Below are 22,723 nucleotides of genomic sequence, written 5' to 3' on the forward strand. Positions count from 1 at the left end.
AATTACTTTTTATCGGAACCGCCAAAACCCGACAAAGTTATGGGAAGCAGGCAGCAGTGGGGAGTGAATCTGGGATTCGGACACCAATGAGGATTGAACCTGGGACTGCGAGAGGTTCATACCAGTGGACAGTGAGCTCAGAATGTACTTTTATTTCAAAACCTACCGATATTGTCAAAAGTTATGGGAAGTGGGCACCATTGGGCAATGAACCGGGACTCAGGGAAGTGCACACCGGTTGGGAGTGAACCTGGGACTGTGAGAAGAGGTTAACAGTGGAAATGAACCTGGGACTATGGAAGATGGATACCAGTGGGAAATGAAGCCGGACTATGGGAGGTGGGTACCAGACGAGAATGAAGCAATTACATTTTTACGAAACCCGCCAAAAGCTGTCGAAAAACCATAGACTTAGGTTTACTCCCCAATAGTGTACACTTCCTTGAGTCTCGGGTTCACTCCCCCACTGTTGCCTACTTTCTTTCCATAACTTTGTCGGATATTGTCGGGTTTCGTAAAAAAAAGTAATTGCTTTTTTTTACGAAACTCAGTCCCAGGTTCACTCCCCACTGTTGCCTACTTCCTGGCGTGTTTCGTAAAAAAAGAATCTCCTCTAAAAATACCACGTGTATTCAGTAAACAGATGTCAATTGTAGTCTAATATTCAGTATCTATTTAAATTATTATTATTATTATTTATTATTATTATTATTATTATTATTATTATTATTATTATTATTATTATTATTATTATTATTATTATTTTATTATTATTATTATTATTATTTTTTATATTATTATTATTATTATTATTATTATTATTATTATTATTATTATCATTATTATTATTATTGTTATTATTATTATTATTATTATTATTATTATTATTATTATTATTATTATTATTATTATTATTATTATTATTATTATTATTATTATTATTATTATTATCACGTAAATTTTAATATAATAAGGCAATTAATTCACGGAAGTACATCGCTCAATTAAAAATGGCAGAAAGTCTGGCCACATATTTATAATGAATCGGGTTTGTCTTAGATGACCAAACAAACAAACAAACAAACAACAACAACAACAACAACAACAACAACAACAACAAATGAGACAAACAGAAAAAAGCAAGATTTTAAAAAGTAATAAACAAGAGAAGAGCACATCAATGAAAAACAACAACGAGATTATAACACATAAAAGATATTCGTAATAAATCGATAACTGATTAAATTACTCCAACTACTGGATAAAAAAAAAATAATAATCATAATAATAATGATGATGATGACGATTACAACAACAATAATAATAATAATAATAATAATAATAATAATAATAATAATAATAATAATAATAATAATAATAATATGATAATAATATAATAATAATAATAATAATAATAATAATAATAATAATAATAATAATAATAATAATAATAATTAATAATAATAATAATAATAATAAAAGAACAATAGTATAATATCAACATTAAAGCATATTACAAGCAAATAAAATTATTAAAACAAAAGTTTAAAAAATATCAATAGACAGAAGGAATTTTTAAAATATTGGGGAAAAAAAAAAAGTTATCCCAGCCGGGATTTGAACTCTCGAACCTTAAGCTCAGAGTCAAACAGCTTATATCCACCAAGCCATGGTATCACTTAACATTTAGTGACATTTAATCATGTCTATTTAGACATTTAAAAAAGTATTTGAATGCCACTCTTACTTTGATATTTTGAACTAGATATGTTAATTGCACAATAGCAGAAATTTAAAAATTACGATCAAAATATTTTTACAACTTTGAATCGGGCTGTCAGTTACTGCACGTGTTCAATCTGGAAGGAGGTCAGCAGTTTATTTACATTCAACCGAGATTGTCGCACTTTTCACTCTCTCTATAGAAAAGAGTTCCTTGTGGATACTGAATAGTGGAAAAGCACTATTCAGTATCTGATACTGAATAACCACTTCCTATATATATATATATATATATATATATATATATATATATATATATATATATATATATATATATATATCAAGGACCACTGTAAACATACATGCATAGATAGATAGATAAGATAGATAGATAGATAGATAGATAGATAGATAGATAGATAGATAGATTAGATAGTATGATGATAGATATATATTGATAGATATATATATATATATATATATATATATATATATATATATATATATATATATAGAGAGAGAGAGAGAGAGAGAGAGAGAGAGAGAGAGTGTGTGTCCTCACCCTATATCAACCTAACCTACGATAATAATATGTCCTTACGTATACGTATATGTATGCAATCATATTATTTAATTGATCCACCAAGTGGGTACTGACACACGCCATAATAATGGTTTTTGATCAATCTTTATTAATTGGCAACTATTTCTATGTCAAATTATCGTGTGGCCTTTTCCTCATATACTGTTATAATGTCCGACCGTCTTTAAGTTGTTTTAATTCAGAAAAGTGAATGAAGCAGGGACTTAATGTTGATAATAACAGACAATAAAGTGAGTAGAAAAATGCCAGAAGACAGTAGAGAATAAAAATTTCTCGGCGATGGGGGCTCGAACCTGCGACCTTACTGGTACCACAACTCCGCCTGACCATGAGAGGGACGCTACTGCGAATGTATTGACACGCGTTGACATAACTTATTTTCTCAAATTTTGGCCGGAGACTTTCTACTATATTATATTTTATTATATCGATAGATTAAGAATTCTTCGAATTCTCAGATGTACGATTTTTTTGGGGTCATGTTCATGTTCGTCTAAATAATATTTTGTATAAATCATCTGGTCTTAAACGAAACAAACGTGTTGAGTCAGCGTATATCGTTGTATAACACCAGGGGCGATTTTAAAATATACAGTGTGGGCGCTGATATAACCTAAATGTGTTGCAAGCGCCGTAAAACCCTTAAAAACAAACAAACAAACAATGGGCAGTACGAATAGAGGTCAATGAACTTAGAGACACCAACCCATTTCCTTAATAGAGCTGGCTATTTGCAGTTACCTACTTTTACTTCCTGTAAAGAAATATAATCAGAAATGAGACACCAACCCAACTCCTTAATAGAGCTGGCTATTTGCAGTTACCTACTTTTACTTCCTGTAAAGAAATATAATCAGAAATGGAACCCTGAGTTCTTATCAAATATAAAATAAAGAGCCGGTGCCTCATTTGACTTCCGGATCTGGAATCAAGTGATATTCGAGAACCTAACCATAGGCCAGAAGATGCTTGGAGCTTAAATTAACAACAAACCGGTCAAGACCTCAGTTCACTGATTAACCTCGGGGGTTAACTGTGAGCAAGCCGAGTCTTGGCACAAAGTAGTGCACCAGTTTGTTTGTTTGTTTGTTTGTTTTTCTGTTGGTTTTTTTTTTCTTCTGACGACTGTTGTCGTTAACCTGCACTTGTGTTAAATGTTCTGAAGACGCGGAGCATCGGGTTGAACAATATTGCATCGTGACTCGGGTCTGACCGTTTATGAATTAGGAAAATAATTTGCAGTTTTTGTAGATCCGATATTGTAGAGTCACCATCATTAATTACTGATACACAGTTGGCCCAAGGCAATGCACGAGCTTAAAAACTTGATCTCTTGACAATTTCACATCCAGCTATTTCATTACCGGGATGGAGAAATCGGGCTTCCTCTGTGGTAGTCTTTAGCTTAGATAAAATTAATTTCACAACAACTTTGGTTTCTTTTCTTATCTTTTTCTTATTTATTTATTATTATTATTTATATTTTTTGTTCGCGAATTAGCCCAGTGGTTTGCATTGCTTTGTAAGCGAAAGGTGCTAGCAAGAAAGAGAAAAAAACGGGGGGAAAAAAACATCCCAAAAAAATTGATAATCAGAAGGGCTGAGGTTCGATCCCCAGTCGATATAGGCTGATTTTTTGGGGTGTTTTCTTCTTTTTTTTTTCTCGTATTTTTCTTTCTTGCTTTGTCCGGCACCTTTCATAGACACTTGCTCAGATCTTTATCTTACTGATTTATTGACGACACCCGCCATAACTAAAGTTACGCAAATAGATCTTCATCGAGTTTTATTTTTCAATCCACTTATTTTTTTCTCTGTCTTTCATTGCAGATTTCACACGGATTTTATTGGTTGATTTTGCCACCTCCTTCAGCCAATGGGGTCGACAAAAGGCATCACATGACCTCACATTGCTCTTTGATTGGATAGTTAAAACAACTGCATTGGACGATGGATGCGCCAGAAATGGTTGGTCGTGACTTTGACACGTCATCGAATGTGGGATAAAACGGAGACATCAATTTATCGCATTTCTCACTTGAAAACCCCCCCTTTATGGAAACGGCTGTAACATTTTAGTCAAAATTTGGGCCTCCGTGAGTCATCATTTATTACCATTTGTCGTATTTTACATCCCCATCATCATCGTCGTCGTCGTCATCATCATCATCATCGTCATCATCATCATGATGTCGTACTTCATATATCATCATCATACATCATTCATCATCATCATTCATCATTCATCATTTCATCATCATTATCACATCATCATCATCATCAATCATCATCATCATCATTCATCATTCACATCATCATCATATCATCATATCATCATCATATCAATCATCATCAACATCATCATCATATTCATTCATTCTATGATCATCAACATATCTCACATCATATCATTCAACAACAACATCAACAGTTTATGTATTTTATGTAATATACGTATTAATCAAATTTCCCTCTGATGCTATATTCATTATTCATCAGTGTAAATTATGATTTTATTATAATATTATTACGTTGCCGTAATATTTATTGTTTTAAAACAAAACTCTTCATTTGGTTAGTTTAACCAAACCACTCGACAATCATATTCAACGCGGAAATAGAACTTATTTGTAATTGGATTCAATAGCCTGATGTCACGTCGCCCAGCAACGGCAAGCAGCCTGGTTCTAAATAAAGAAACCCGGTACTTTTTATTCTTCATGCTGGCTAGAACTTTTCATATGTCATGTGATCAGAATGTATAAAAATCAAAACATAATCATATTTATAATGTTTTTCTCCTCTGGATACACTTTTATGCTCGTCAGAGAAATATTTCATTTGGGCGTCCGCCATTGTTCCGATAGTTTAGAGCCAGTTACTAAGTTACTATGCGTCATTACGGGGGAAGTGATGTCATGACTGTTGAAGCGTATTCTGACGACAAAAATGTTGATTTTCTCATGATGTATAGATATGTAAAGGAAACACTCTCAAAACCAACGGAAATTATTCTCCATTACAAGAAAGATAAAACTCTGTAGAAGTCTATGCGTAGACCAATTTAACCTGATCTGTTCGACATCACCAATAAAAGTCCATCACCTTCCCCGTCATCGTCATCGTCGTCATCCTCAGCTCGACGGCGATGCAGTCGAAGAAAGGTTTCATTTCTTAATTAAACTAACCTAGATGTAGAGGATTCATAGGTCACCTTTGGTGCTTCACTATTTATTTGATCCTTCCCTGGTCTTCCGTCTCAGATTGTTCCAAGCAGATACTATGTGCGGCTATGTGGTCTAGTGGTATGACACTCGCTTTCGGATTGGAAGGTCCTGGGTTCGAGCCTCCTTCGGCGCATTGTTGAGTCCCTGGAAAAGGCTCTTTACTCACATTTTCTCACCGTACTCAGGTGTAAAATGAGTACCTGGCCGTTAACAGTGTTGTCTCTGTCCGAAAAATTGTAATATCGCCTAACTGGCGTCATGTCTCGTTCTACATGTTACGTGTTGCTGTTGGTCAGGGACCCCTTGCAAAGCGCTTTGAGCACGTTTAGTGGATGTTGCGCTATATAAAAGCTCAAGTTAAGCTCAAGATACAATAATATAATGTGACCATCGCCTCAATCCGATATGGTGTCGAGTTGAATCGGACTTCTTAAAGTGAATTTAGAATAGAGAATCGATTATAAATGTGTTGTTTTTAACATAAATATCATTTCACATTGTAAGAAGTTGTATTTTTATGATTGATTTAAACGACTGGAAATGAACCCAAGTTTTTAATTAACCAATTCAATTTCCTAAACACTAGAGGCGATTGAAAACCACCATTCTCTCCCTTTGCCCTGTGTTTCTTAACCGATTATTCATTGGTTTCATAAGCTATGTCATTAGTTGTTATTTATTTATTTATTCATTTCTTTATTTCTTTAATTGAATTATTAATTTATATATATATATTTATGAGTGTTGGTTTGTACTTTTAGGTACGAGAGTGCTAGATAATGTCGGTTAGAACTAATAGAAAATATAATGGAGTCACTCACTTATATATTATGGCCGAAACACATGTTTCTGTGGTTTCCATCTACGTCGTCAGTCGCCATATTATGTCCGTAGAATGATTTTATTTCATTTGGGTTCAATGTTGATATTCTTGCGTCCTTACTCCCATCGTGTTGTTGATTTAGCGCTTAGAGAGAGAGAGAGAGAGAGAGAGAGAGAGAGAGAGAGAGAGAGAGAGAGAGAGAGAGAGAGAAGAGTTCCAAGTCGCCACAACGGTTTTCATATGCCAAAATGTTATTGCGTCATCTTATCTCTCTGGGATTATTTAATTGGATACACTTGCTACCACTCAGATCCTCGGACTCCGTTGAGGTACTATAAGGGCTAACCATTAACATCTCTACATAGATGATAATGGGGTTAACCCACACCAAAGAAGGACTCCGACGACCGGGCACTGCCGTCCTCCGCGTCTTCCGAATAAAGACGGGCACGGACAAGTAAAGAGACGCTAGACCTACCCATACCAAGCACCCGACGTTCTCATCCGTTTGTTTTTTTTTTTTTTGTTTTTTGTTTTTTTTTTTTGTTTGTTTGTTTTTTTTTTTTTTTTTTTTTTTTTTTGTTTGTTTGTTTGTTTGTTTTTTTGTTTTTTTTTTTTTGTTTTTGTTTTGTTGTTTTTTTTTTTTTGTTTTTTTTTGTTTTTCGAGCTTGGTATGGGTGTAGGTCTAGCGGCTCTTCTCTTTATTCTTAGTATTTTGTCCGTGCCCGTCATCTTTTTCCCTTGTAAATCATCTCATGTATTATTAAATTTGTTATTTTTAATGTATAATGAAATGTAAGCATTTGAGTGTATTCCTCTTTGTTGGATCTTGTGCTTGTGTCTAGGTGATATCAGACTAAGTACATTGATGGTATGCTCTTGGAATCTACATCCGATCCCTTTTATTCCCAGTACCCCTATGTCTTACTTTTTCTTGGGTGCCTTAATTGTAATTCTAGAACTTTTTACTATCCCATTTTCTTCCTTTTTACTGGCGCTGATATAACCTAAATGTGTTGCAAGCGCCGTAAAACCCTTAAGAACAAAACAAAACAATCATCTTTATCCGGAAGACGGCAGAGGACGGCAGTGCCGGGTCGTCGGAGTCGGTCTCCGGTGTAGGCTAGCCTTAAGTCAAACTCTGCTCAGATCCCAAACTGAACGACTGAGTAATGTTTCCATATGTGAACTATCTCTGGCTGAAAAATCTCTCTGTCCTTCTACGATAGGGAGGAGGTGTCTTCTGTTGTTCCCCTATATCTGTTTAATGAGTCGCTTTCTGTCTTTTTCTTGGAAATAAATCACTTGGTTTTGTCTAGATCCTTTCCGGAGTCCTTGGCTGAGAGGGAAACAGTCAAATATATAGTGAAAAGTTTCTGGAGGTTATAATTTATAATTTTATAATCTCTCTCTCTCTTTCTCTCTCTCTCTCTCTCTCTCTCTCTCTATATATATATATATATATATATATATATATATATATATATATATATATATATATATACTAGTAAAAAGCCCGCAATTTCGCGGGGAAAGAACTATTTTCATTCGATACTGTACTCACCATCATTTAATAAGGGCAGATTGGTAAACAACGTTGTCTGTGTAATTTGGTATATCTTCGGTTGATTTTTCTGTGTGGCCCAATAATATATTTAATAATATATTCCCTCAACTAACCCCAAGAAAAAATTAAACCTAGTACCTTTAATTAACCCCAATAGGAAAAACAAACACCCTAGCACTTTAATAATACTTATGATTCCCTAATAGGAAAAAAAAAATCATCCGATCTCGAGCTAACCCTAATAGAAAAAATCATGACAAATTGAATAAATAAACGCCTGACAAAAGATCAAAGGTGAAAATACATATTTAAAGAATACTGGGGATGTAGGAGCTTTCGGAATGTCTCCCCTTTACTTAACTTATGGAAAAACAAACTTCCTAGCACCTTTAATAAGACTTATGACTAACCTCTCGAGCTAACCCTAAAGAAAAAAAAAACAACTCTCGGACTGCTTTGCACTACCTTTCAATATTTAACAAATCAAAATGGCGGCTGAAAATCAAAACAATGGTCAAATTAAGAAATTTTAAACTTTCACAAATCTATCAAAGTTTGTTCTAGAGTTTTTAAAATACTTCTAGATATAATGACAAATTGAATAAATAAATGCCTGACAAAATATCAACGGTGAAAATACAAATTTAAAGAATACTGGGGATGTAGGAGCTTTCGGAATGTCTCCCCTTTACTTATCTTATGGAAAAACAAACATCCGAGCAACTTTACTAAGACTTATGACTAACCTTACTAGAAAAAAATATCCTCGATCTCGAGCTAACCCTAATAGTAAAAAAAGAATCAAAATGGCGACCGAAATACCTTCATGTGATCAAGTGAATAATATCACTATGAATGCCACGATTTGCTGAAAAATGCCAACACCCACACACACATGTATACACCACACACACACAACACACACACACACACACACAAATACACGAAATTAGAACATACATAACACTGATCACCGCTAAATCAACAACACAACGGAAGTAATAATAATACTTGATGTCATAAATAGATGACGCAAATTGACAACTTTTTACAGTGTCAAAATTAGTTGATTTTGGGAGTCAAGTGTCATCGTTGGTACATATTTTATGATATCTGTTTGACTCAACGAACTTTCAAACTGACTTTAAATTATAAAAGGAAATCAAGTTATCTGTTTATCTATCTGTAAAAAATACATTTCTAATTTTCAAATCTTTCAGTAGAGTTGTGCGCCGTATCAATTTTTTTATTGACTCAAATAAGCACAATATTCTCCACAATGCTATATTTTTAAAAGAAAAGATATATATATATATATATATATATGTGTGTGTGTGTGTGTGTGTGTGTGTGTGTATCCTCATCGGTTCCCTATTTGAACCATTCCCCCTTTGTCTTACATTTTCTCGTGTACTTTCAATTGCAAATCTAGAATTTTTGACCATCCCGTGTTTTCTTCATTTTACTTTTTACTGACACTGAAATGGCCTAAATTTAAACGTGTCTCAAGTGCCGTAAAACCATTAAAAACAAAACAACACCAAAAAAAAATCAAAAAATTGCTGTCTCCATCGGGCCGCCAAAAGCCTGGAACAAATTAGATGAAAGAACTCGAAGACGCCCCCGAGCTCAGTAATTTTAGAAAACCTTTGAAAACATTCCTATATTCAGACAGACTTTTGATTATCTTGTAATAGTATTTGCGTTTTGTGTTACCTATTGTCTGTGTATGTGTAGCGCCTTTGAGCATCTATGTGGATTCTTCGCGCTGTATAAATGAATCATTGCATAACATCCGTGGGAAAATTTGCCTCCATGTTCTATGTTGAAAACCAAAAAAAAAAAAATAATAAAAAATAAAAAAAACCCACCAGGATAACCTTAGTGTCAGCCGCAGAGCAACGCCACAAAGTGAGTATTAAGAGATGATCTGAGTTTCTTTCTTAAGGAGATAGAGATATACTGCAGACAGTATGCTTCATTAGAAAGGGTTTTCATATTGCGAATGTATTGGGCATTGGGCTTTGCATAATTGCAAGGAACACACGCACGCGCGCTCGCACAAACATACACAAACACACATAATATTTGAAGACGAGTAAATTTTGAGATGATGCAACACGCATGTATTAAAACAGAAAGTCTTATTGGTGTTTCCATCCACAGGTCCCTGGTACCACGACCGTCACATTTGCACCCCACAAGTCACTCACTTAATCACGGCTCTACAAACCATCTTGTCGTATTCTTTTGTGTGTGAACTTATCTATTCTCGGAGCAAAGTATCCGTTGCGATTAAGACATGCAAAGAAATAGTTATTGATATTTAAAGTGAAAAGTCAACAATAACACCACAGTGGGAGTCCGTATACAATTAACAGTTCATGTCCCTATTGCCGCCTTTCTTGCTGTCGCTGCCCATCACAAGGATCACGCCATTGCCGCCACTGCCCACCCTTTCGCAATGGCTTCCACCACCAATTCTGGCATCCTGACCAACAACTTCCTGTCGGTTGGGGTCTCGCCGGCAGCTGCAGCAGTAGCGGCGGCGGCGGCAGCAATGGCGCCCTCTACATCTGCGACCCTGTCTCAAAGCGCCTCGGCAATGACGTCACTGCTGGGATCAGGAGGGAGCAACTGTAATTCTGGGATATCGGTAGTGAGGAAATCCAGGAAAAGACCGGCGTCAATAGAGTAAGTCACTTTTGATCCGTTTCTTTCTTCTTTTTTTTTTTTCTTTTCTTTCTTTCTTCTTTTTTTTAAAACTCCATCCTTGCTAAAAAATTATCTTCTTTCTTTACTTTTTAAAAATCATTATTTTGAGAAACTGTGTCATCTTTTGTTATTCCAATAGATAGTTGATTTTGTCGTCGTTGTTGTTTTTGTCATTGTCTTCGTCGATGATGATGATGATGATGATGATGATGATGATCAGCAGCAGCAGCAGGAGGAGGAGGAGAACGAACAAGAGAAGGATGGTAGCGATGGTGATGATTTGAAATGATTGAATACATGTAGAGAGGTTATTCATTTGAAGTCAACATTATTTTAAGGTCATGTCTGTGTAAAATTTCAAGTTAATATAAATTTCAAAACATTTTTTTTTTCCCGAATTGAATTGATTTCAATATGAAAAAAAAATTGCTCTTTGTTGTTTGCAAGTTAACGACTCTGAGGACAGATCTTCGTTTACTTCCACGTCGTTCGTCGATTGTTATTGGTTGGGAACATAATTGGATTCAATAGTCTGATGTCACGTCGCCCAAAAACGGCGGCCATCGTGGTTCTAAACAAAGAAAATCGGTACTTTTTATTCTTCATGCTGGCTAGAACTTTTCATATGTCTTATGATCAGAATGTGTAAATGTCAAAACATGATCAGATTTATAATGTTTTTTCCCCTCTGGATGCGCTTTTATGCTCGTCGGAGAAGTATTTCATAAGGGCGTCCGCCATTGTTCCGATAGTTTAGAGCCAGTTACTAAGTTACCATTCGTCATTACGAGGGAAGTGACGTTACGACTGTTGAAGCGTATTGTTAACTTGCTAATAATATTATTATTAATAATTAACCGACACTTGGTTGGTTAGTTTTCGTTAAATTATATTAGACCATTGGGGGCGGAGTGGCCGAGTGGTTAAGGCATTTCACTGTGACCCGGAAGGTCCCGGGTTCGGGCCCCTCTTCAGGCACTTTCGGATTTTTTTTCCTTGGGCAAGATTACTAACCCCCAATTTGCTCACATTGGACAACATGGGTGATTCCGGTTGACATCAGACATCTTGTTTGATGGATTATCTATCTATATTCCTTCGTGGAATGCCTAGGCGACGGGATCTCTTATGGTGCTGTTGCGAAAGAGCGCAGTTGTTTAAAAATTATATATGACAATTAACGTTAAGGTTGCGCACCGTTGTGTTGGTGTGTTGGCACAATTGATCAGGCGGGCGGAATTGGAGAGTTTTACTCGAACGCATACCATCAATAAGATGTCGACAAACAAAGCGATTTTGTAACGTCAATAGGATTCAATAATAGTCTGATGTCACGTCCGTCCAGCAACGAGCAACTTGGTTCTAAACAAAGAAAATCTGTTTTTTTTTATTCTTCATGCTGGCGAGAACTTTTTCACATGTCATGTGATCAGAATGTATAAAAGTCAAAGCATGATCAGATTTATAATGTTTTTCTCCTCTGGATACTCTTTTATGCTCGTCGGAGAAGTATTTCATAAGGGCGTCCGCCATCCATTGTTCCTATAGTTTAGAACCAGTTACTAAGTTACTATGCGTCATTACGAGGAAAGTGACGTTACGACTGTTGAAGCCTATTACAGTATTCTCCGACGCTAAATACGCTTCAACAGTCGTAACGTCACTTCCCTCGTAATGACGCATGGTAACTTAGTAACTGGCTCTAAACTATCGGAACAGTGGCGGACGCCCAGATGAAATATTTCTCCGACGAGCAGAAAAGCGTATCTAGAGGAAAAAAAAAACCGTTATAAATCTGATCATGTTTTGACTTTTACACATTCTGATCACAAGACAGCATGAAGAATAAAAAGTACGATTTTCTTTGTTTAGAACCACGATGGCCGCCGTTGCTGGGCGACGTTACATCAGACAATTGTCCAATTTGTATAGCGCTTTACCTTCGCTTATTATTATTCTCTAAGCGCTTCACAAAGAATGGCTAACTATGTAAAGGCTGTAGAATTGTATTATATAAAATGACGTAACAAATTAAATAAATACTAATTAATCGTTCGAATCTAGGTAGAATTCAAAGTTAAAGTTTATATTGAGCTTTTTTTAAAACTTTTATATAGCGCAATATCCACTAAATATGCTCAAAGCGCTTTACAAGGGGTCCCTGGTCAACAGCAACATTTAACATGTAGGACGGGACATGACGCCTGTTAGGCGATATTACAATTTTTCGGACAAAGACAACGCTGTTACCGGCCAGGTACTCGTTTTACACCTGAGTACGGTGAGAGAATGTGAATTAAGAGCCTTCTCCAAGGACTCAGCTATGCGCCGAGCGAGGCTCGAACCCATTACCTACCGATCCGAAAGCGAGTGTCATACCACTAGACCACATAGCCGCACATATTAAGCTGCTAGGAGCTGTGCATTGTAAAAAGTATTAAAACAAAAATGAACAGAACAGCAGCTTTTTTTTAATATATAAAAAGAAAAAAAGATCACCGAGAAATAATATTGTTGGCTGAATGAAGAAAAGTTTTGAGCTCGAAATGTCCCACGTCAAGCTTTTTTGTACAATTTGAAGCGATTTTATTTATTTTTGGTGAAATATGTAGAATTTGAATTGTTGTTTTTCAATGTTTTGTTCGTTTATTCCTTACGATGTTGTTGGACTTTGTTTTGTTTTTGTTTCATTGTTGTTGTTGATGTTGTTGTTTTTGTTTGCTGTTTTTTTTTCGGTTTTATTTAGTTTTTTGTTTGTTTGTTTTCTTTGGGCTTTTTTATTTTGTTTTTGTTTTGTTTTTAAAGGAAAGCACATTACGATTCGAATTCGTCAGAGTGAAAATATAAATTTTTATCAATGTAAGTAATTGTGTCCACATGAAAAAAATAAAGACTATTGATTTTCCTGTATTTGCAGACTGCCCTCGGGCCATTTATTCTTCCTTAACTTGAATTTTAACCAGTTAAATGCCATAGCCTGGAAGAAAAGTCGTATTTGATCATTTGGTCAGAAAACTCGTCCCTCAAATATCGGCCGATTTATCTAAATGGTCCTCATTTTGGCAAAAAAAAAACACAAAACAACAGCTCTTAAACCGAAGACTTCGCGAAGTCCCAGGTTTGAGAGGTTTTTATTTTTGGTAAAATGATGGTCGATTTCTGGACACATCTTTAAATACCACTTTTTTCCAAGGTCCGGCATTTAACTGTTAAAAAAATATCATCTGCAAATGGCCATTGCTATTGATTTTGTTATGCGAAGACCACAGCATATTTTCAATAGATTTTAAAGCGAGGATCAGATTTTATAGATAGTTCGAAGTTGACGTCACTCAGGTCTTTGTTATTGTTTTTTGCCATCCGCGTTCATGAGTAATTCTCACTAAACTGTTTTAATCAGACTATAAACGCCCACGGTTACACACAGTTTTGTGTGTTGGTCCGTTATACTTCCGGGTGGCAATGTTATGAGCTTCTTAGCCAAGCGCATACTATCTGCACACGCAATATCTACTAAATTATGCTCAGAGCAGTCTGAACGTGTAAGACAAGACATTGCTTGTGATGCGCATGCGATATAATGATTTATTTATGTCAGAATAAAGCTATTTTAACCTGGCCGGGTACCCAAGTCGGGGGGTGAAGGGTGGGGGGGGGGGGGTGCAGTCAAATTTATAGATAGTATGCGCTTGGCTAAGAAGTTCACAACCTTGCCATCCGAAAGTATAACGGGCCAACACACAAAACTATGTGTAACCTTAAACGTTTATAGTCTGGTTAATACAGTTTAGTGAGAATTACTCATAAACGCGGAGGGCAAAAGACAATAACAAAGACCGGAATGACGTCAACTTCGACCTATCTATTGATTGAGGAACGCGTCTGACTCGAACCAAAGACGTCGATCAATGAACAGTTCATAATATTATGTCTTTCTTAATTATATCCCAGGTGTTTGACCGACTTGACCCATAATCACAGCACTTCGCACGACTGCCGATCGCCCGAGCGAATGATTTTGGGCGCTATTTACGCGTAATGAACGAATTCGCACGACCAGTGTATTTCAACTCCATTCCGCATCGTGGCCAACTGCATGCTTACCGATCGGCAGTTAGACGTTTCGTACATTATATTGGGTCATGTTTTTGTACAGCTGTTCATCAATCAGATGCCAAAAGGTTTACTCCTGTTTTGAGAATTTTCGTTAAACAGTTTGACGAAAAGCACCAACTCATGTGACGAGGTTCCTCTCTCTCTCTCTCTCTCTCTCTCTCTCTCTCTCTCTCTCTCTCTCTCTCTCTCTCTCTCTCTCTCTCTCTCTCTCTATCTATCTATCTATCTCTCCCTTCCACTCCCTCTCTCTCTTTCTCACTCTCCCTTCCACTACTCTCTCTCTCTCTCTCTCTCGCACTTTCTCTCTCTCTCACTCTCTTTCTCGCTCTCTCTCTCTCTCTCTCTCTCTCTCTCTCGCACTTTCTCTCTCCCTTCCACTACCCTCTCTCTCTCTCTCTCTCTCTCTCTCTCTCTCTCTCTCTCTCTCTCTCTCTCTCTCTCTCACGTATATGTATCTGTGCGTTTGTGTATGTATGTCCGTTTCCGAATCGTTCTACGCTTTCCATCATTCCAGGTTGATAATTTATATATTTTTTGACCATTTTCGTCATCAGAGCTCTTGATTCGGATGATGAAACAGATTGGCATGGCAGTTGTCACGGCAGCTCGGTGGTCAGCGATGGCGATTCGCAATACAGGCAAGTCATTATTCATATTCGTTAATTGAGCTAGCAGGCGATTGTCATGATTGTCTTCATCATCATCATCATCATCATCATCATCATCATTATCATCATCATCATCATCATTGGCATCATCATCATTATCAACAACAACACCATCATCTATCTATCCATTCACCTGCTTGCTTATCTACCCATCCATCTATTTATCTGTCTCTCTATCTATCTTTCTATCTATCTATCTATCTATCTATCTATCTATCTATCTATCTATCTATCTATCTGTCTGTCTGTCTGTCTGTCTATCTATATCTATCTATCTATTTAGCTTTCTATATATACGTCTATTTATCTATCTATTTATATATTTATTTATTCATTCATTCAATTTATTTAATCTATTTATCTGTCTATTCTTATATCAGGTTAAGCAGTCCAATGGCGCGGCAAAACCACAGCGAGATCGAGAAGCGGCGTCGAGACAAGATGAATACGTACATCACGGAGTTATCTACCTTGATTCCTATGTGCAGCGCCATGAACCGGAAGTTGGACAAATTGACAGTACTTCGAATGGCAGTCCAGCACATCAATTCCCTCAAAGGTGACATTAATAAGACTTTTTTTTTTTTTTTTTGTCCTCTCCCCTTTTAGACGTATTCCCAATGCCTAAAAGAGCTTAAAAGCGCGCGATGGGAGCAAAGTTTGTTTTTTAAAATGCAAAACACAAGAATTCTTTAGTGTTTTTTTTTTCTTTTTCTATTTTTGAAAAGAATTTGATTTCGTTATGTTTACATAATGGTAGACATTTAAAACAAAGATTTAATGTCACCACATGCCACTTGCCTTGTTATAGACAAATTTAATACTTTACAATTCGACGTCACAACCTGTTTTTGTAAATTGGTTGTCAGCACTCATTATAAATGAGTAGCGGTGAGATAATTGTGTTTTATTGCGGCTATGGGGTCTTGTGGTATGACACTAACCTTCGGATCGGAAGTCCCTGGGTTGGAGTCCTGCTCTGAGCGGCGCATAGTTGAGTCATTGTAAAAGACTCTTGACTCACATTTCTCTCATTACTCAGGTGTAAAATGAGTTCCTGGCCATTAACAGGCTTGTAAAAAAATGTAATATCGCCTAACAGGCGTCATGTCTCATCCTAACTGATGTGTTGCTGTTTGCTACGGACCCCTTGTAAAGCGCTTTGAGCACGTTTGGTGGATATTGCTCTATATAAAATCTCACTGTTTTTTTTATTGTATGTTTTTTTCTTCTGACGACATTCTAGATAGAAAAAGAAGTAGGTATGTCACCAAATGTATAGCAAGAGGACTCATAGGTTCCCAAACTGTCTAAAAACTGCAAAAGTAATAAACAAAATTAAACATAACAGCTTCGAAAAAGAACTAAATACTAAACTAGGAACGTTTCGGACTCAATATTGAATCATAAGGTGGCATAACTTTTTTAACAACAGGATGTATAGATAGTTCGAAGATGACGTCACTCAGGTCTTTGTTATTGTTTTTTTTTTTGCCATCCGCGTTTATGAGTAATGCTCACTGATCTGTATTAACCCGACTATAAACTTTCATGGATACACACAGTTTGGTGTGTTGGTCCTTTATACTTCCGGATGGCAATGTTATGAGCTTCTTAGCCAAGCGCATACTATCTATAGGCAGATTCTTAAGATTACGGGACGTAAAAGAGCGAGGATGGATTGATTATCTTTATCGACGACCAGCATATTTAGACTATAAAATAAATGACGCCATCACTCTGAAACCAGAAGATCAATGACACAAGGCATGTAGTCAGTCCTCTGTTTGCATTGAGTGATATTACTCTTCCACTGAGACTGGAACCAATTTTTTTTTTTTACATCACAATTTTGTTCCCTTTAGGCAAGGCGATTCTGCGCTGAGTTCACCCGTGGCCTTCGTAAAGTTATGGCCTGATACTGACCAAAAAATGACGTCAAAATGCCAGTCTTTTGCTACAAAAGAAAACAAATTGTGATTTGAATTCAATAGTTCAACCAATGAAATGACTTGTTTCCATGAGTTCTACTAACAACAACTCACTAATGACGTCAAACTGCCAGTCCTTTTGGATTTCAGTATCAGGCTATAACATAACGATGGGGTGAATTTTTAATTCAGAAAAGTGAGTGGAGCAGGCACTTATGTTGGTAACAACAAGATATGAAGTGAATAGAAAAGTGCCAGAAGACAATAGAGAATAAAAATTTTTTTCGCGGCGGTGGTGGGGTTTGAACCTGCGACCTTATTGGTACGACAACTCCGCCTGGCAGGTGAGAGCGTGGCTCTACCGTGTGAGCTATCCACGAACACAAAAATATTCGTTTCAAAAGTTTGAAACGAATATTTTTGTCTATCCACGAACACAAAAATATTCGTTTCAAAAGTTTGAAACGAATATTTTTGTCTATCCACGAACACAAAAATATTCGTTTCAAAAGTTTGAAACGAATATTTTTGTGTTCGTGGATAGCTCACACGGTAGAGCCACGCTCTCACCTGCCAGGCGGAGTTGTCGTACCAATAAGGTCGCAGGTTCAAACCCCACCACCGCCGCGAAAAAAATTTTTATTCTCTATTGTCTTCTGGCACTTTTCTATTCACTTCATATCTTGTTGTTACCAACATAAGTGCCTGCTCCACTCACTTTTCTGAATTAAAAATTCACCCCATACACCAGAGCATACTCAATGTCTCAATCGTTTCTATGTTATATGTTTGTGTTGAGAATATTGGCTATTAGGCTTAACTGCTGGTCAAAATTATTCGCGATGGTGGTGTACGAACGAATCGGCGGTCTCAAGAAGTGGGTGAGAGAGGGATCTAGTAATGACTTTGAGTTTGAAACGAATATTTTTGTGTTCGTGGATAGCTCACACGGTAGAGCCACGCTCTCACCTGCCAGGCGGAGTTGTCGTACCAATAAGGTCGCAGGTTCAAACCCCACCACCGCCGCGAAAAAAATTTTTATTCTCTATTGTCTTCTGGCACTTTTCTATTCACTTCATATCTTGTTGAACATAACGATGGCTACGGTTCACCCCGTAACCAATAAATCGATTGTTGTTTAAAAAAAAAAAAAACCACTAAAACTCGCAGATTAGAATATTATTTTTGTTTTCTTCATGCCTGACTTTATTTTTTCTTTTATCCACTTCTCAGGGTCAAGTAAAGTATGTTCTGAAATTAGCGACAAGCCAACATACATCTCCGATGATGAATTGAAGCAGTTGATTCTAAACGTAAGTAACACCGATCATAATGACGACACAAGTTGCTGATGTAGATACGTCAGTTACATCGTCGCCATCGTTATGTTATATAGATAGAATGCGCTTGGCCAAGGAGTTCACAACATTGCCATCCGGAAGTATAACGGACCAACACACAAACTCTGTGTAACCATGAACTTTTATAGTCTGGTTAATACAGTTTAGTGAGAACAACTCACAAACGCGGATGGCAAAAACGATAACAAAGGCCTGGGTGACGTCATCTGCATACTATCTATAGCCTGACACTGAAATCCAAAAGGACTTGCAGTTTGACGTCATTATTTGTTTTGTTTTTTTGCACCGTCTAGTGAATTGTCGTGAGGAGTGCTCATGGAAACAAGTGGGGTTTCATTGGTTGAACTATTGAATACAACTCACGATTTGTTTTCTTTTGTGGCAAAAGACTGGCATTTTGACGTCATTTTTTGGTCAGTGTCAGGCCATAACTTTACGAAGGCCACGGTTACATACGTAGTCATTGAGTTTGAGCGTACAAGGCGTATGTAACCACAATTAATTTATCCTTTGTTCCAAGTCCCGTGCGCACGGAATATCGCAAATTCCTCCAAAGGTACGAAATGTGGTGCCGTGATGTTTTGCATGTGGGCTTAGATATATCTTAAGTGACATTACGAATTTTGAATACCAATAGTGTTAGTAAGACCAAAAGGTTTTCTCACAATGCCGAACTCATTTGATCACTTCATAGTTTGCAATAAAATGACTCAAAATTTTAAAATGTTTACAGTAATGGTGTGTTGATTCTTTTGAAAATAATCATAACAAAGTTGCATTCAGTAGGTAGCCTCGCATATAATTTTGGGTTGTTTGAAATAGTGTAACAATAGATATCATTTAAATAGTACTTAACAGTGTTAAAAAAAACCCACACAGCGTTTATGATGTATTTCTTCCCTGGTGGACAACGGACACGTATTGGACGACACAAGCAGCCTGTTAGGTGCTTATACATTTTTTGGACAAAGACGTTGATGTAAAAAAAAAATTTAAAACATGGGGGTCCTCTTTATTTTTACGCCCGTCTTCGATAGGACAAGGTGAAATGCCTTTCTCAAAGACTTAATCCCAGACCAACTGTTGAGCAAGACAACTCATAAAGACATTTCCTTTTCTTCTCTATCCCTCTCTTTCTCTCTATTTCTCTCTATCTCTCTCTCTCTCTCTCTTTCTTTCTCTCTCTCTTTCTCTTCTCTTCTTCTCTTCTCTCTTCTTTCTTTCTCTCTCTTTCTCTCTCTCTCTCTCTCTCTTCTCTCTCTCTCTCTTCTCTCTCTCTTTTCCTCTCTTCTCTCTCTCTTTCTCTCTCTCTTCCCTCTCTCTCTCTTCTCTCTCTCTCCCTCTCTCTCTCTCTCTCTCTCTCTCTCTCTCTCTCTCTCTCTCTCTCTCTCTCTCTCTCTTTCCTTCTTTCTCTCTCTCTCTTTCTTTCTTTCTCTCTCTCTCTCTCTCTCTCTTTCTCTCTCTCTCCCACCCATACATACACACACACCCACCCACACACACACACACACGCACACACAAAAGCATACTTATATTCTGATTTGATCATCCTAATACATCGGCTTACATTTATATTTTGATTAACTCTGTGGTTTGCATTGTCTTTGGCCAGTGTGTTGCTTGCTTTACTCATAAATATGCTTTGTATGCCTTTGTGTGTTTGCTTGTAGGTTAAAAATAACTTACATGCGGCTGTCTTGTTTTATTTTGTTTTTGTTTTGTTTTGTATTTCTTTTCTTTTTTTTTTTCCTTTTTTTTCTTTACTCACAACATCCGCCAGCCAGATATAACGTACCAACACACACAAAAAAATGTTGTGTAACCTTGAACGTTTATAGTCTGATTGATATAATTTAGTGAGAAGTAATCACCAAAATGGCTGGCACTGAAAACAATAACATAAAGCTGAGTGACGTCAATTTCGTTCCTTCTATTGTTTTGCAAAATATGTGGAGAAAGTTATACTTTTTGCCGATATCCTTAAGATGAATGATAAAATTTAAAATCCAAAAATTTACAGTCAATTTTGGCACCGAAACAATAACAGAATAAATAGCTTTTTAAAGGGTCGGAAAAGTATGGACAAAGTATAATTTTTGTCCACATTTTTTTTCGAATCGTTAAAAAGTTATTACTTTTGGTGACAGCTCCTTCGGTATGGGGTTGTCGGTCATAGTTCGTCCATACACGATGCTCCTAGTAGGCCAATTGGAGCTAAACTTCTATTTCATGCAGCCAAAGTATCCTGTATTTGGCGTCTTTTTTGGTAATTTTTCATACGATATCCGCCACTGCCAATTTAAAATTTTGGCCTGAAAACCCGCCCTTCAAATATCGATCGATTAAAATGACCCTCATCTGGTCAAATCTCTAAAACCGTGAAGTCCCAGGTTTTTCCCAAGATGACGGTTATTTTTATTGCTCTTGAAGGACGAGTTTTCTGGCCAAAATTTTTAATAAGTAGTTGTTTTTTTTTTTTTGTTTTTTAGATTACGGTAAGCGCATATAGATAGAATGAAGTTGGCGTCACTCGGGTCTTTGTTACTGTTTATTGCCATCCGCGTTTATGAGTAATTCTTGCTAAGCTGTATTAACCAGACTATAAAAGTTTAAGGATATCTACACAGTTTTGTGTGTTGGTCCGTTAGACTTCCGGATGGCAATGATGTGAGCTCCATAGCCAAGGGCATAATACTATCTATCGCCATGTCCTCATTCACACCTTGTTTGAGTCGAATAGTGTGTGTAAATTGCCTCACCTATGGCCATGACTCAGGGGTCAGATTCCTGCTATCGATGTCTATCTGACTACGTTGCTGCTGTTATAAAACGGTCTAGCGCATCGGTCTTGTATAATATGTTTTTATGTATTACACACAAAAAAAAAACAATTTGTGCTTTCATGTAGCACAATATCCTCTCAATGTGCTCAAAGCGCTTTACAAGAGATCCCAAGCCAATAACAACACCATGTAGGGCGAAGCATCACACCAGCTGTAGGGCTGTAAAGCGATGTTAAGAGACAACGCTGCTCCCGACCAGATTCTCGTACACTTGAGTACGGTGAGATATTGCGATTAAAGAGTTGTTTGTTTTTTTTTTCCCAAGGACTCGGCTTTGTTCCACCTAGAGCGGGACGCGAGCCAAAGACCTACCCGTTCAGGACCAGGTCCGAAGACGACTGGTCATACCACAAGATCACAGCGCGCACGCTCTCCTTCAGAGTCGTTGTCTTATCAGAGTTACAAAGCTCATGGAGCCGGAGTTTTATCCCCTTTTCAAAAGCATTTATCGGACATTAGTAATTGCTTGGCACCCGTTGGATAGAATGCTAGCCTGATGCAAAGTACTTACCGCCAGATAAAAAAAAAACCCTACCACAGTGGATTGGACAGGAAGAGAGAGAGAGAGAGAGAGAGAGAGAGAGAGAGAGAGAGAGAGAGAGAGAGAGAGAGAGAGAGAGGGGGGGGGATGGGATTGGGAAAAATAATATCGACTCCATGATCGATTCCAGCTCTGTTGCTAGTGAGGTAAGCACTCTGCCACTGAGCTATCGGGGACCCCCACCCCCCACCAAACCCCAAAGCCAGCACTCACTCCAGCTTAATCATCAGTCTCATCTTATTCTGGTCCCTTTTCACCACAATGACCACCACACTCACGGTTTATTTGCCTAACAATGACATGGCTTAGTATGTACTATATTATAATGGTCATTGTTTTTTTTTTTAACCCCTAATGAAATGCCTGGCTTATAAAATGTGATCGTGATGGGTTTGTGGCTAATCCTTTAACGAGTTAACTGCCAACTCTGGAAAAAAAATCGTATTTAAAAATTTGGCCAGGAAACTCGTCCTTCAAATATCCATGGATTTAAATGACCCTCATCTTGGCAAAAATTCTCAAACCTGGGACTTCGCCGAAGAATTTTTGCCAAGATGAGGGTCATTTAAATCGATGAATATTTGAAGGTCAAGTTTTCTGGCCAA

The 22,723-nt window shown here is 37.0% G+C and overlaps 1 protein-coding gene across 2 annotated transcripts in view; it reads left to right on the plus strand.

Moving 5' to 3' along the window:
• The window catches only part of LOC144978221 (protein cycle-like), a 111,776-nt gene that overhangs the window by 66,651 nt on the left and 22,402 nt on the right, over window positions 1-22,723 (plus strand). For both annotated transcript variants that reach the window (XM_078924014.1, XM_078924013.1), the window contains 5 exons: window positions 4,157-4,422; window positions 10,110-10,637; window positions 15,329-15,412; window positions 15,823-16,001; window positions 18,607-18,686. In XM_078924014.1, coding sequence (XP_078780140.1) covers window positions 10,408-10,637; window positions 15,329-15,412; window positions 15,823-16,001; window positions 18,607-18,686 — 573 coding nt within the window. In that variant the 5' untranslated portion in view covers window positions 4,157-4,422; window positions 10,110-10,407. The remainder of the gene's footprint in view (window positions 1-4,156; window positions 4,423-10,109; window positions 10,638-15,328; window positions 15,413-15,822; window positions 16,002-18,606; window positions 18,687-22,723) is intronic.

The sequence above is a fragment of the Berghia stephanieae genome, chromosome 8, assembly GCF_034508935.2.
Source record: "Berghia stephanieae isolate SIO BIC M18660-M18661 chromosome 8, UCSD_Bste_1.3, whole genome shotgun sequence".
Classification (NCBI taxonomy): Eukaryota; Metazoa; Mollusca; class Gastropoda; order Nudibranchia; family Aeolidiidae; genus Berghia; species Berghia stephanieae.